This window comes from Pituophis catenifer, unplaced genomic scaffold (genome assembly GCF_029215685.1).
Source record: "Pituophis catenifer annectens isolate HBS135680 unplaced genomic scaffold, rPitCat1.0.hap2 SCAF_3, whole genome shotgun sequence".
In the NCBI taxonomy this organism is placed as follows: domain Eukaryota; kingdom Metazoa; phylum Chordata; class Lepidosauria; order Squamata; family Colubridae; genus Pituophis; species Pituophis catenifer.
In genome coordinates, this window is record NW_027256883.1 from 184,359,640 (window position 1) to 184,374,798 (window position 15,159).

General features: G+C 39.2%; 2 protein-coding genes across 5 annotated transcripts in view; one reads left to right on the forward strand and one right to left on the reverse strand.

The window, feature by feature from the left end:
• Positions 1–8,160: 8,160 nt before the first annotated feature.
• Positions 8,161–12,629, reverse strand: LOC139315413 (phosphatidylinositol N-acetylglucosaminyltransferase subunit C-like). Of its 4 annotated transcripts, none has more exons than XM_070941677.1 (3): positions 12,413–12,629; positions 10,338–10,521; positions 8,161–9,280 (listed from the first exon to the last, which is right to left on the reverse strand). In XM_070941677.1, exon 3 carries the CDS (start codon positions 9,230–9,232, stop codon positions 8,327–8,329), a length of 906 nt encoding a protein of 301 aa, XP_070797778.1. In that variant the 5' UTR covers positions 9,233–9,280; positions 10,338–10,521; positions 12,413–12,629; the 3' UTR covers positions 8,161–8,326. The 4 variants fall into 4 exon arrangements, with proteins under 4 accessions (XP_070797778.1, XP_070797777.1, XP_070797779.1 ...); XM_070941676.1 differs by having other exon boundaries at positions 10,338–10,524; XM_070941678.1 differs by lacking the exon at positions 12,413–12,629 and adding an exon at positions 11,336–11,403 and having other exon boundaries at positions 10,338–10,524.
• Positions 12,604–15,159, forward strand: part of ITCH (itchy E3 ubiquitin protein ligase) — a 55,456-nt gene continuing 52,900 nt past the window's right edge. Inside the window, exon 1 of the mRNA XM_070941674.1 lies at positions 12,604–12,650. The gene's annotated coding sequence lies outside the window, so the exon portion shown is untranslated. The remainder of the gene's footprint in view (positions 12,651–15,159) is intronic.

Here is a 15,159-nt window from a genome sequence, read left to right on the forward strand (position 1 = left end):
CAAACAGGTGTCATTCCTTGTCGATGAAGCTCCTGATCTTGAGCTTCATCGACAAGGAACGACACCTGTTTGCTTTGATTTTCTATGAATAGATCATATAGATCAGGGGTATCAAACTCGCGTTGTCACATGACGTATCGGGACTTTTCCACCTTCACTAAACAGGGTGGGAGTGGAGCCAGCACGTGACACATGCGGCCCATGGGTCGCGGGTTTGACACCCCTGATATAGATGGTTTGTTTGGCCAACTCAATGTTAATAAATGTGAATACTGCTGTGATAGCAAATGAGACCATTATTTCTTTGTCATTTATTTTGACATTTTTAATTAATGGGAACTAAATGACACACTCAGAGAGCAAACCACTGCCAAGACTGTACCTTTTTCTAATCAGGATAATACTGCATCACCAGTACCAGTAGTTATCTTTGATCGAACCCACCTCCCTAACAACCCTTGGTGGACTTGTTTTCATTAGCTATGCCAGTATATAACTGTAAAGGCTCAGAGTGAGGGATACAGCAAAGCTGTATTCTCTCTGCTTAGCAATCAGTTTAGCAGATCACTTATAGAGCATTGTTGTACCTTACCTAAAACATGTGATTTGTTACTTTCTGTGATTTGGAGGACAGATTTTGGCACAGTTAATTTTTGGCACAATTAATGTAGTAAAAGTCTTGCTTCTATGTTACTACTTCCCTAAAATGAAAGTCTTTAAGCAGACAATGATACTACAGTGTAGCTGATCAAAATAACTATTTATTAACTTCAATCTTTGAAATATTTTTATTATCACTCTTCATCTTCTGAAATTGGGTCAAATTTAAAGATATAAGAACACAAATATAATAACAATGTAATGAAATATTTTATGAAACAATCTAATTCAATACAATAATTTTAAAATATTAAATGCCAAAGCAGCAACAAAAGGTTGAATCATCAAATGAAAAAAAACTATGTCACCACCAATCACATATTTGTGGTGAGAGTGTTTCACAGTTAGGTGGCTACTACATATAATATTAAAAAAAATTTCTTTGATGTAATATAACTATTACATATTATATATGTAATATATATGATGTAACATATATATTAAATATATGTATGGATAATCTTAAAACATGGGAAGGCTGGGAAGGCTGGTATCAGAGATCATGACTTCAGATATTTTACTGACTGAATGGGAAAGCATCAGCATCTTGAAATGAGTTGCAACTGTTGGAGAAGGTTACAGATGGAGAAGTCTAAGGTTTCAAGTCAAGTTAAAAATAAGCAGACTATTGAGATGAAAGCGCTTAGCAGAATATTTTCCTTGCAGGATTTTAAAAGAGACAGAAAGTAAGTGGCAATTACTATATTGTAGAGACGTATGCCCTGTTGTAGTTCTATTTTTCTAAAAATCAAAACATATTTACTAGATACATAAATAATGCTAAGCCTAATGTTAGAATTTTATCTTATTGTGTTTTATGAACCTAGCCATTGTAATTTGTCAATCATATAGGAAATTACAGGTTAGTTAAAATCAGCCAGTTGTGATTCAACAAATCAAGATTACACAAATATGTATTAATGTGAAGTGTAAATACAATAATTGAATAAACATTTTTCCAAAATAGAAGATCCAATAAGAATTTATTTAAGGTTAAATAGTAATTTTGGTGCACTATGATTAATTATGTGAAGTGGTTAAATTCAACAATATAGGTTAATATGGTGTTGGGTAGTTTGTTATTCAGTGTGTTGGAAAAACCAGCCATTAGTTTTGTATGTTATATGAACCAGACCAATGTTTGTAGCCATTATTTAAGTAGTTAGGGGGCATAATATGTTATGTGAACACAAGAATTATATATTTATAAAATAGATGTAAGATTTCACATAATTACAAGCACTTGACTTAATACTTCTTGCAGGCCTGCCAAACTGGCGGCTTGTGGGCTGGATGCATCACGCGCAGGCCACGCCCACCCTGGCTCCGCAAAGGCAAAAAACATTGCGATACATCATGGCATGACATGGCATGATTGAGTTTGACACCCGTACGCTACTGTCTACTGAGATGAACATAAGATATTAGAGGAACTATTATTACCTTGTTCCCTAACTTTAAGTATATCTTCTTCCTTCTAATTACATCAAAGAGAATTTTAGTACTACTGAAGGTTGCAGATCTAAAAGTCCTACTTAGGAAACTCAGAGTTATGATAACATCTTATTCGCTGGAAATTTCATGTACAGATTTTAGCCATCAATATAGATCAATAAAAAACATCAGACAAGAAGAATCAGATAGGCTTGGCGTAACGGGTTCCTAGTACATTCATGCTGACTCCTGCCAATAACTGCATTATTTTCTAAATGTTTACAAACAACTGCTTAATAAACTATTCCAGAGTTTTGCACAATATCAGTATCAGGTTAATTAGTATATGGTTACATAAATCTTCTTTCTTCTCCTTTGTGATGATAGGAACATTTGTCCTTGAATTTTATGGCACTATACATACAGTACTCTCCATTTTTTTCCTAAAATTGCAGTAAAGAATTTTACCTATATAATTACAATCTGCCTGGAATCTTGGGAAATCAGAGGTATGTAAAGAGATGAATCAGTAAATCAAACACTTATTTTCTCACCATCTCCACCCCAAACTGGAAATTTGAAATGATATATTTCTAAGTTGGAAGAACTATGTACAAAACACCTCTTCCACTCCAATAAAAAGAGGATTCTGTCATGCAGCATTTACTTAATTCCACCTCCCTGCATCTCACACCTGGCATGGTAATATATCTTGACTCTTCAGACACTTCATTCCATATTCAAGAAGTGATTTATACCATACATTTGTAGACAAGACCTGGCTAGCCAAATTACCTTTTCTGCAGGTAAGTTGTTTTAGTGCAGAGAAAGTAGAAACCTTATATACACAGGAGATATTCCTATTGCATTAAAAAAAATGAGAAAGAGAGACAGGTTTACTCAAGTGTTTAAGTTCTTCAGACTTTTCCTCCCACCTTTTTGAATCAACAGAGACTGGAGTATTGAGATTGGAAGACCACAGCAGAATTTTCACATAGTAGTTTTCAAGCTAGCAATCTTATTAGTTCCAGCCTTATTACAAGTAGTTCTCAGTTAATGACAGGTCATTTTACATTTTACAATTGGTCAAAATTACAACAGCCATGGAATGGGTGCTTTATGGCCCATCATAAATGGTAGTGCTGCTCCACCCCCCCACTCATGGTCACATGACCAAGTTAGGCTGATCAGTTTTATGACTGGTTGTGTTGTTCTGCAGTCACATGGCCCCAATTAATGATGGTTTTTTTGCCAGTCTCTACGAAAAAAGCCCAATCAAATCAATAGGTTCACTTAACAACCATGGTGTTCACTTAATGGCCAACCTGAGAAAGCCTGGAAAATTACTTCCAGTCATGTGGGTCCCTTGACACACAACTGTAATGATTTACAACTGTAATTTTGGGTTCAATTATAGTGGTAGGTCCAGGGCCTGGTTATAATCTATTGATACTGAGATAAGCGATAACATCCAAACAAGTTTCATAGAATTGTGATTCCTGCCTCTGATGTCCCATTAATTCAACATTGTAATTTTTTCTAATGTAGTAATTGAAGAGGCCTTACTAATTCACAATTCAGTCAAATCACCAAATTTAATCTGCAAATCTGTAATTTTAAATAAAAAATAATTCTTTAAGTGCTTTATTTTTAATCTTATGATTGGGTCCTGTAAATAAATGCAGTTAAGGCCAGCCCTGTAATTCTTCAATTTTTTTATTAGTGATGGTGTTTATTCCCCCCTCCCCCAATAAAGTGTATACTTTTTAGATGGTGTCATTTCCTTTTTAAGACACCAGAAAATTATCTCTCTTACCTACCAGTAGTGGATTGGAGAGTCAGACATTACTGACATACTTGCAATTGCCAGATTAATTACCTGTCCTTCTCTTCATTGTATTTGTTCTTCAGGAAGTGATCATTACCTCCATCCTGAACAGAAGACTTAGGGGTTTTTTTATTAGGACTAGAAGGTCTATTATTTTTTTCTTTGATTCACCTGAAAGTGGGCAGAGTAGCTAAAATGGAATGTAAAATATGCTTATTAATTAGCATCTTCCAACTCTTCTGGCTGACAGCATATTCTCATAGGTATGAACCAGGCAAGTTTGGGCTAAGAAAAAAAACACCAGCAAGTCTCACTCCAACTGCATTCTCTGTTAAACAATTTTCTTACATTTGTAGTCATAGCTTCATTTGTTTTTATAACAGTTCAGTAACTGGGTATACCCGACAAACTAAGCCAAGCCAAACAAACAACATTTATAGGCATACGAACACACAATTTATATTCTACCTTTCAGCCCAGAGAACATTCAAAGCAGCCAGCAACACATTTTTAAATAAGCATTAAAATAAGAGAAAAATAGCTAAAATTGTTATGTACTTATTTTATCTGGAAAGGTCTGGTTGAATAGAAAAAGAGGAGATGGGGCATATTCAAAAAGGAAAACAATTGAGGTGTATCAAAGTTGTCTCTTGGATCCTGTGTTCTTCAATATTTTTATTACTTAGATGAAAAGGTGAAGAGAAATTGAGAATGTTGCCAAATTTGCAGATACATAAAATTGTGTAGGGTAGCTAATGCTCTGGAAGACAGAAATAAAATTCAAAATTATCTCAATGTACTGAAAGTAGCATAATGAAATTTAACTGAGACAGGTGTAAAATACTTCATTTAGAAAAAAAGAAAGCAAATGAATTGGTATAGTTTGGGGGATATTTGGCTTGGTAATACTTGTGAACTCAGTCATAGAATAGTTGATTGCCAACTAAATCAGTAGTGGGTTTCAAATCCCGTCACTACCGGTTCGTTCGTGGGTATGCGCGCACTCACATGCAATGCTTCTGCACATGCGCAGAGATGTCCGGGAGGGTGAGCGAAGCATCCCGCCGCCGCTATCAGTTTGCCAGATCCGGGGCGAACCGCTAGCAACCCACCACTGAACTAAATGTGATTCAGCAATGTAATATGACTGCAAAAAGACACGCAGTTGTATGTTGCATTGACAGAAATCTATCAAATCATGAGAAGTAATATTTATTCTAATTATGAACTAAATCCCTCTTTGAGTATTCTATCCAATTCTAGGCACCATACTTTAGGATAAATTTGCACAAATTAGAATAGGTGCACATAAGGTAAATAAGGTGATCTGGAAATGTTTATAAGAACAATTGGAAGGATGGGACTCAGTAGGCAGCAATAGATTGGGAGTGGGCGGGGTAAACAAACGAGTGGTGATCCAACAGAGCAGAGAATGAGGGTGAGTGAAGGCATGGGGGGGCGAGAGAGGGCTTTGGTGACCCATGTGAAATGGCCGTTCGACCCCCAAAGGGGTCGCAACTCCCAGGTTGAGAACCGCTGGTCTAAACCAAAGATAAAATACAGGAGGACAGCAATGTAATCTACAAGATCAAATGCAATGATTCTATGTTGGGCAAACAAATGCAACAATTCTATGTTGGGCAAACAGGTCAACTGGAAACAAGAATCCACAAACACTGACTAGCTGTCAAACAACATGACCACAAATCCCTGATCTCAACTTACATTGACATCAAGCAGCACCAGTTTGACTAGGATGGAACAAAAATCATTGGCCATTCTACATGCCATGCATGCAAATTCATTGAAGCCCAGTATTCAACCAATGGATTTATCAACAAATAAGTTGATTTGGAGTCAGCCTGTGAACCTATAAAGAGCCATATCAATCAACCAACCAGCGATGGTACTGATCACCTCATTTGCTGGCTTTCACACACAATGACCAGCTGACAGGTCACATGGCACGACTAACTGGTCACACATGATGTCATGGACCACTGACCATGACATCAATAAAAGTGTTGAAGAACTGAAACAAAATGCTTTAACCAAAGTCCCACTGAGGATGTCATCTAGCTTGGTGATAAAAAATTCAGAAGCTTGGAGAACAAACCACCACCAATCCTGGAAGTTCTTGTGTGCCACAGTAGACATGCATAGCATTAATCTCATAAAGAATCAGAATGAGAGCAGGAAATCTCCTATAAGTGCAAGACTTGGAGATGCTCATCAGCATGTCTTTCAGGAAGGGTGTAAGTTTACTTTTTTAAAAAAAGAAAATCAATGGGCCAAACAAGACTGTTTGACAGATTGCATATAGCTGATGGGCTATATATATATTGTGCAAACCTGATCTAGATCTACTTGCGGTACACTTATGACCAAACCAGAACTGGTACTGGGTTTGGAAGTAGTGTATTTGGTTGAAACTTTAACCAGAACATCTAGGAGTGTCAAATTATAATTAATGAAAATTACTAAAATAGGTTATAGAATTATAAGATTGCCCAGGGCAGGAATCCTCGTATTATCCCAAATGGCTGTCCAATTTTTGCTTGAAAACCTCAAGTAATGGTCACACATGATGCCAAGAGGCAGGCTGTTCCATTGTGATCTAACTATTTTAATTAGTATTTACATATCTCAACAACTGACATCTTACATTTTTACCTGTATATGGGATACTTTGCAGGAATATTATCTTAGGTATCTCTTCAGATACCTGCTTATTATAGCTGGTGACTTCGATGCCGGATTTGGAGCAAATGATGATCTACTACTTATGCATGGTAACTAAACTTGAATTGGAAGAAAAACAACTGGAATAATACAAGGGCAAACAACTTTCATACTGTGTCATAACTATGTAATTTGTCCCCATTAGTCAAATTTATGTTTAATGTCAGACCTGCCCCAATCTGATCTCTTAGGAAAGAAAGATCCTCGACTCCATTTGGTTGAAGCAAAAGGTTCTTTTATTAAAAGATATTGGCTGCAGTAGTCAGCTAGCTCTGGGTTTCCTGTAGTCAAGACACGGAAAGGTTTCCCTCATCCCAGCCTTCCCCCATGACCAGTCCATCTTCAGCCAATCAGAACTTGCCAAAGTGTTTTGAGAACACTGAGAAGTTTTAGGGTAATCCACATTCTTTCTCAGGGTGCCTGGCCTTGGATGTGTTACAAACTGGTTCCAAGCTGCTCTGGTTTTTATCACCTGTCATTTCCCCTTCCCTATTTCCCATCACGTACACACACAACTTTATTGCCCATCTATTCCCCCTACCCCTGCATTTTAGCTTTTGATGGCAGGATGCCTGTGAGGCGCTAAACCGAACCTGGCATTTACTTAAATATATAATTGTATTCATTAAAGCCCTTCATGGCATGGGATCATATTATCTGAGGAATTGCCTCATCTCTATTTCATCAACTCATCCCATCCCTTCCCACAAGGAAGGTATGTTGCAGACTCCATAAAGGTTTTTTTTAGGGGGGGGTCGTCTAGGAAGACAGCCTTCTCTGTTTTTGTTCCCAGTCTATAGAATATCTTGCTCCCAGAGTTGAGGCTGCCCCCATTCTGCACACAATCTCAGAGGGCTTCAAGACCTGGCTCTGACAACTGGCATGGAGGCTCGAAGAATGTCATACAACTTTGGGGCTGGCTGATGGCTTAAGGGCACTTCCTCTGCCTTGTAATTTTTAATGTTTTAACCTTGTTTTAATGTTTTTAACACCACTTATTTATTAAACACATTTATATGGCCACCCAACTCACACACAAGTGACTCTAGGCGACTTGCAACATTAAAAATCCACAACAAAAAACCCATAAAACCCTCACCCTACCTCCAAAAATGTTTACTATTGTATATTTTTATGATTTTTATTTGTAAACCAGCCCCTCAGGTAAAATAGCCATTGTAGAAATTTGATAAATTACTGTCAGTTTCACAGGTAGTCCTTGTTTAGTGACAACTGGGACCTGCAACTTGGTCATTAAGTGAAGCAGCCATTAAGTAAAACCACCTGTGCTTATGCTCTTACTTCAGTTTTTTTTTTTTTTTGCTTTATAAACCTGCAAACATTATATAAGTGAGGATTGGTTGCAAATTTAGTTTGTCATCACCATCATAATTGTGAATAGTTACTAAATGAGGTAGTCACTAAATGAGGACTGCCTGCATTACTTTTACATCTATTAGCTGAACTTAACTAAATACACAACGTGGTCCTTGATTAAAAAAAAATTTTTATTGGAAAAACATTAGGTTATAAATAAATTGTTCTCAGGCATTTTCAAAAGTATTTTATTCCTGCTTGCTTTAATTGCTTCAGTTAATAAACATTTATTAGCTGGGACTAGGATAATTGGAAGAATTGAACCCCAAAGTGTGGATTCCTGGTCTACATAAGAAACTTGGATAGATCTTCCTTGATTTCAGCTTCATCCCAAGGCCCATGGATATTGTCTTTGAAGAGTTGCAGCCTAATGAGGCAGTAAGGGCACAAACATGAGATGGCAATCAAAAGGAGGGCAAAAAGAACAGTGCCAACACTGGAAATGGTTAGTAGTCCCATTAAGGCAGATAAAGCAAAGAGTAAGGTAGCTATCATGTAACAATGGGGGGTTTGAGCTTTGAGCTTCTTCTGTAGCATAGGCCATAGGGCAAATATCTGGATAGCAAATGTCACCATGACAAAGGCATGTAAGGACCGTGGCAACCGTGAGGCTAAGCAGACTGAAGCAAAGATAGCCATGTTGAGGGACAGTGTACTGGACACAATAGCTGCATTTGCCCCATAATCATAAAAGATCAGATGTCCTAGGAGCATGAGGGCAGACATAGCATAAATTGTATCAGTGCTGATAGACTCAGTTAAGGTCTTCAGAATAGGAGAAAAGCCATAGGTGAATGCCACAAATACCACAGAATTCTTCAGATCTCCCCATCGTGTCTGGCCGCTTTGATTTCTTTCTATTCCTGAATCAGTGGCATCAAAGAGTACATAACCAATCAGGGAAGCAATCAAGCCAACTCCAAACAGCCACTGGGGAGCCAACAGGCCCACATCCATGTACCACCAGATGACCACGAAGACACAGACGCTACATAGTTGTTGTATCACCACTCCAGATTCAAACACCACTGCCCAGTACTGATACTTGCGTGCATGGATATTCTTGCGCAACTTCTCTAAGAAACTTTGATCCACATAGTTATCAGGAAATGGCTGCCTCTTGTACAACACTTTCTGCCAACGTTGCCTTATGGTATGTTCCAGTTGGACACAGAGTATATTTCTCGCCATTGCCTCATAGTTCTTCACAATATCATGTTATGATGGAGTTCATATTATCTAGAAACAAAATAATTTACCAGTGGCTTGGTAGATAATCGGTCACCACATATATAAACAATTTCCAACAATTTAATCAATAAAAAATGTCATCACTGAGGGTCGATGGTTTGATTATACCACTTGGTACTCATAAGGCAGAACAGAAAGAAAAAATGCATGGCTCTTTGGAATTAAGAGAAACCAAAATGGCTTACATCTTTCTACGAAACTGAATATCTGCTACATTGAGGGGGCTACAAAGAACAGAGAAGAGACAAGCTTTACTGTTACACAATTTCAATCTTATTTGAAATTGTGTTATTTTCTGGCTGTGAAAAATTCCTTTGACAACCACTATCAATGTTTGTAATTTAGTGCACAAACACTGCACTTCTTACTTATGTGTTTCCATTTTATGAACAGTTGTTCCCAACCTATTCTAAGGGATTTGTGGTCCCAATTCACTTTACCAATACTAGATTAAGGAAGGCTATTTTAGAAGTACTATGCCCTTTGTGCAACTAATAAAGGTGGGATAAAAGTAATACATTTAGCAAGTTGCTCTTCCAGTTAGTCTGATTCTACAGTTTCTCTGCCATCATCCCCCCCCCACCCAAACCTGTAACTGTGATAAAGAGTTCATTTTCTGAAATATTTGAGCGGAGGGTTCTTACTATGCATCATTCCGTAAACATTACAAAACTAATTTGTGCAGCAAGATTAACTTCTGTTGGTACACAATGAATACTCCAGTACCAATGTAAGGCATAATTTGCCTTTTGAGAAAGGCAGTCCTTAGACTGCAATCAAGATAGATGGGAAACCCTGGAATAAAGAGGGGCCGTTGTGGTGCAAGGTTTCATTCCAGTTTCCGGGCTGGAGTTGCGCCCCTGCTGCCCCCTGTAGTGATTTTACTTTCTGAACGAATGCACTTTCGTTCTCTCCATCTTGAAATAATTATGCTGTCATTTTTCTGTAGTCAATACTGGAGATCCCAGCTATCGTAACGAACCAGAACGGAAAAAGGAGCTTCTTAAATAAATAAATAATAAAAAAAAAACCGACCCTCCCTTACCTTGGCTAGAATTGTGTATGTCGGACAAAGGAAATTCCGCTGTGACGACACATCCGGCTGGGGAATAGACATTGGATTCGTGTTGCCCTCTGCTGGCCAATTTATGATCAAAACGCTTGCAAGCCGTTTATTACCTGATTTGCTGCTCGCAAGTCCTTTTAGCAATCCAGTACGGAAGTTACGTCTGCTGGAGAGGGTTGTAAACATATTTGAATATAAAAGGGATTGCGTTTTGTGAGGCATGACAGACCTGGATACACACTTGCTTGGGTGTACGTTTATTTGCCCCCAAAGCAAATGAACCCAACCCAACTGAACTGTGGGCAAGATGGGCATTCAGTGATGACTCCAAATTGAAACCGACTCTCTCCTAAAGCCTGGTCCTTAAAGCATACTTTGGCATAAACAAATATACCTCAGAAGGTACTATAGTATTCTGACTGAGGATTGCGGATATATACAAAACATGGGCTGTAGCTGCTATTTGGGTGAGGAGAAGCAGGAGGGTAGCTGGAGGGAGGGAGACAGTGAGGATCCAGTAAATGAGATTTGAGGAAGCAGGTGTCAAAATATTTGAACCAGGTTTCAGGCTGTATCAGCATTCAGCGCTCTGTAGCAGTTCTCAAGAAAGAAGACTCCAGTTGGACATTTTGGAATGGAATATACTTCTAACTGAACAAACTTGTTTCTGTTAAATCATGTCCTGCAGCAATCAGAATATTTATTGGGTGAGCTTCTTTTGCATAATCAAGATAATCTTTGCATAAATATGTGTGCTACAGAGGCTACAATTTTAAACATACTTTATAGAAAGTATCACATTTACTTTTGAGTTTACATAATGATGAATTTACATCAGAAATTTCAACAGAGAATATATGCTACGGGAAATGTCAAATCTACTGTTATTAACAGGACTCCTTTTATTGTGGAGTAGATTAGGATCTTTAAATCTAAGTATGTGAGTTGTGAAAAATCTGGGGGAAAATAAGACTTACGTTTTTCAGTTTATTGCTGAACAGAGGCAACAAGGTTCCTCTCTGTTCTCCCATCTCAAACAAATGGCTTAAACTATCTCAATCAACAGCAGCTACTACTGAAACTTTTCCAGTGCTCTGGAAAACTGAGGATAAAACAGATAGGCTTTCTGGAAAAAGAAATTAAACAGGACCAGAAATATATTCCTATCATTGAAGTTGCAGGGGTTAGTTAAATATCAGAATTGTTTAAAACCGTTCAAGATTATGCATTCAAAGTGCTACATGGGGTTTTCGTGCAGTGGCTGAAAGTCTAAAAAAGATAAATTTACATCCCAGTGCCAAAAAGGGAAATGTCAAAGAATTATCAAACTACCAAACACCTGCATTAATTTCGTATGTTAGTAAACCAGCCCTCAAGATGTTGTGACTCATATTTCAATAATGTATAGAACAAGACTTTCAGATATAGATATAAATGCATTCATGAGATGCAAGTGTACCTGTGATCACATTGCTAATTTCTGGTTGACAATGAAAAAGGCAAGGGAGCTCCCCTCCCTCTCCCCCCTTTTTTTTTATTGATTGCACAAGGTTTTTGACTGAGTCGAACTGTACAAATTGTGGTAGCCCTTAAAAAAAAAACCGTAAGTAGACCAGGCTGTTTAATTTGCTATTGAAGAATCTGCATGACGTCCTGGAATGTATATAATTGTACCACTTTTACAGATAGAAGCGAGGAAGACTTCAAAGAACCTCTGGCAGAACACGAAGAAATAAGAGTACAAAAGCTGATCTGCTGCTGAATATTAAACAAAGATTATATTGATAGGCAGCACAAAACCTATGCAAATAAGGGGGGGGGGGGTTGAAGGAGTAAGAATATATTTCTAGCGTCAAAAATTTCTGACTGTAGAGCCATGTAATAGCAAAAGGTCTGCAGATCTAGACAAACATTTAGTGAGAAACACCACTAGAGGAATATATTGTCAAGCCCATGATTCTCCTAATTATTTTCTCGGGAACAAACGCCACAACTACGAAAACGGTAAGGAAAACAGAAAGGAGACATCGTCCCCGCGCGCGAATCGAACTCACCTCCTTTCTCAAAGACGGTTCTACCCGGGAGTCTATTATAGCACGCCGGCGCTCTCCAGCAGCTTCCTGGGAATTGTAGTCCTGCTCAGCTTTGTCCGTGTGACAACACACACCCACACAAGCATTACTTTTTCTCTCGGAGCATGCGCCCTCGGCTCCCGGCTTTGGGAGTCGCTCTCTTAAGCTTGGACTTGGACTGGCTGCCATCTTAGTCGAGGTGTCGTCGCCTTCAGGGCTGGTGAGAAATCCGTTGTGCTGGTCGAGTGGGCTGGCGAAGGGGCTGGGCTGTGAGGGACGGCTGTTTATCCGGCCTGGGCAAACGTTCTTCGGGATTTGTCAGGAGAGAGGCGAGGGGAAAGCCTGAAGTAGGCCCTGTCTTTGGGGAGGGGGTGGCGGTGGATGCGGAAGAAGGAAAGCTTGGTAGCAGGTGGTTCTTTCAGGGTAGGCGGGAGGAATGAGGGAGGAATGGGGGGGTCTCTTCTCTTGTCTCCTCAGGGGGATCGGGCTCCTTGCCTTGAACCCCAGGGATAAGCTTTCCTCCCCCGTTTTGCCGGGGTCGTCCGCGAACTTGTGCCTCCGCTCCCGAGTGGGGTGAGGATTTGTCTCCTCAGCCTTCGCCCCTCCTCTGACACATCCGCGGCATTCGGAATCGGTGCATTGTTTCCCCCTCCGAAGGGCCCGGGTTGTCCCAGAGGGATATTTAAAATAAGTTCAAAGTCGGCGAGATGACCGCTTGGCGCACTTTTAGGACCCGAGGGTGCCCATCCTCGGGCTGACAAGCCCTGCGGTAGAGTTGATAAGACCCTATTATGGCTCTGATTACACACGACCGGGTGATTGGGGATGGTGGTTGTTGGATGCAGGATAGAGGAAGGGCTGGTAAAAGGTTCTGGGTTTCTGGAGTGCCTTCATGGATTGCAGATCTTGTACCTGGAGCCGTTTCCTCCTCCTCCTCCTCCTCTTCTTCTTCTTGACCTTGTCGTCTATTTTCAATTGGCTTCTTGCTACTTGAATGTTTTTCCTCTGCTCTTTTGACTCTCTGATTGGATTTGTAGTGGAGGTTAGCCCAAAATGTGGCTGGATTGTATTGTGTGGAAACTAGGCAATTGGGTTAACTCATAGGTTACTGTATGACAGTGTTTGTCAACCTTGGTCGCTTGAAGGTGGGTGGACTTCAACTCCCAGAACTCCCCAGCCAGCGCTGCTGGCTGGGGGATTCTGGGAGTTGAAGTCCACCCATCTTCAAGCTTCCAAGGTTGAGAAACACTGCTGTATGGGCAAACACTGCCTCTGACCTTTGTCATCATGTATGCCTTTCTAATTAACCAAACTAATGTGTGGTACCCTGCCAACAAAAGTGTGTATAGTCAAGGCTATGGTTTTCCCAATTGCAAAGTATGGCTGTGAAAGTTGGCCGATAAGGAAGGCTGAGCGCCAAAGAATTGAGGCCTTTGAACTCTGGTGCTGGAGAAGACTTCTGCGAGTCCCTTGGACTGCAAGGCAATCAAACCTGTCAGTCCTAGAGGAGATCAACCCTGACTGCTCTTTAGGAGGCCAGATCCTGAAGATGAAACTGAAATACTTTGGCCACCTAATGAGAAGGAAGGACTCACTGGAGAAGAACCTAATGCTGGGAAAGATTGAGGGCAAAAGAAGAAAGGGGCGACAAAGAATAAGGTGGCTGACTGGAGTCACTGAAGCAGTAGGCATGAGCTTAAATGGACTTCAGAGGATGGTAGAGGACAGGAAGGAGCAACGTTGTCCATAGGGTCACAATGGGTGGGACACGACTTTGCAACTAACAACAACAACAATGTATGGTACAGTGCTGCAAATCCATCACCTGCCCTCTCCACCCCTTGGAGGGCAGCAAATGGTTCGATTATTAGGTTGAGCATTGCATTGAACTTTGATTCAATTTCTTTTCTATCCTTAAAGTGTTACGTATTTTAGAAGGTTTAGTGGAGCTATGCTCAGTTGTAATTCCCTTGACACGTCTCATATTTAATTTGTTTTGACACTTCGACTTAAGATGTTAACCATTCCAAATATATCTGCTGCCTAAAGGATGAATCTTCTTGGTGCAAAGCTAAAATGCTTCCCTGAGCTCTTAAAGAGTTATGAGATAAAAATTAAATGCAGTGAATAATTAGCAATGAAGTCATTATTTTGAAAGTGAAGTGTGCAACTGCTGTGTTTTGAGGGTGCTATTACTGTATAACTGAAAATGGGGTTTTCTTTTAGTTTAGATTGTTCAGGTAATCTAAAACATTGAGTTGTGCTAAAGAGCAATTTGAAAATTACTTAAAATATTAATAGTATGGATTTGGAAAACTTTATATCATCAATATTGTCACTGAAGCAAACTTTTTTGTATGTGAAGTATTGTATATTTTCCACATATTGTAATGTGAGGAATACTATAAAAATTATAAAGATATTTCAAGTCTATTGATTAAAAGATTTTGTTGAGATTTTTATTCACACAGCTGAATATGTTTTATTTTGTCCAAAGCACCAATCATATAATTAAACAATTTTTTCAAGTAATGGACTTTGACAGTTGACAGATCATACATACATCCTAACTTGGAATAATAAGATCTGAATATAATTCCATAGGAATGGGGTAATGAAAACCTAATTCAATAAAATGTGTTTAATTTGTTTTATCCCTTCCCTCAGGGAAGGTCTAACTGTGATTAAAGGAGTTTCTTGCTATATGGAAATCATGGGCTGAAAGTTGG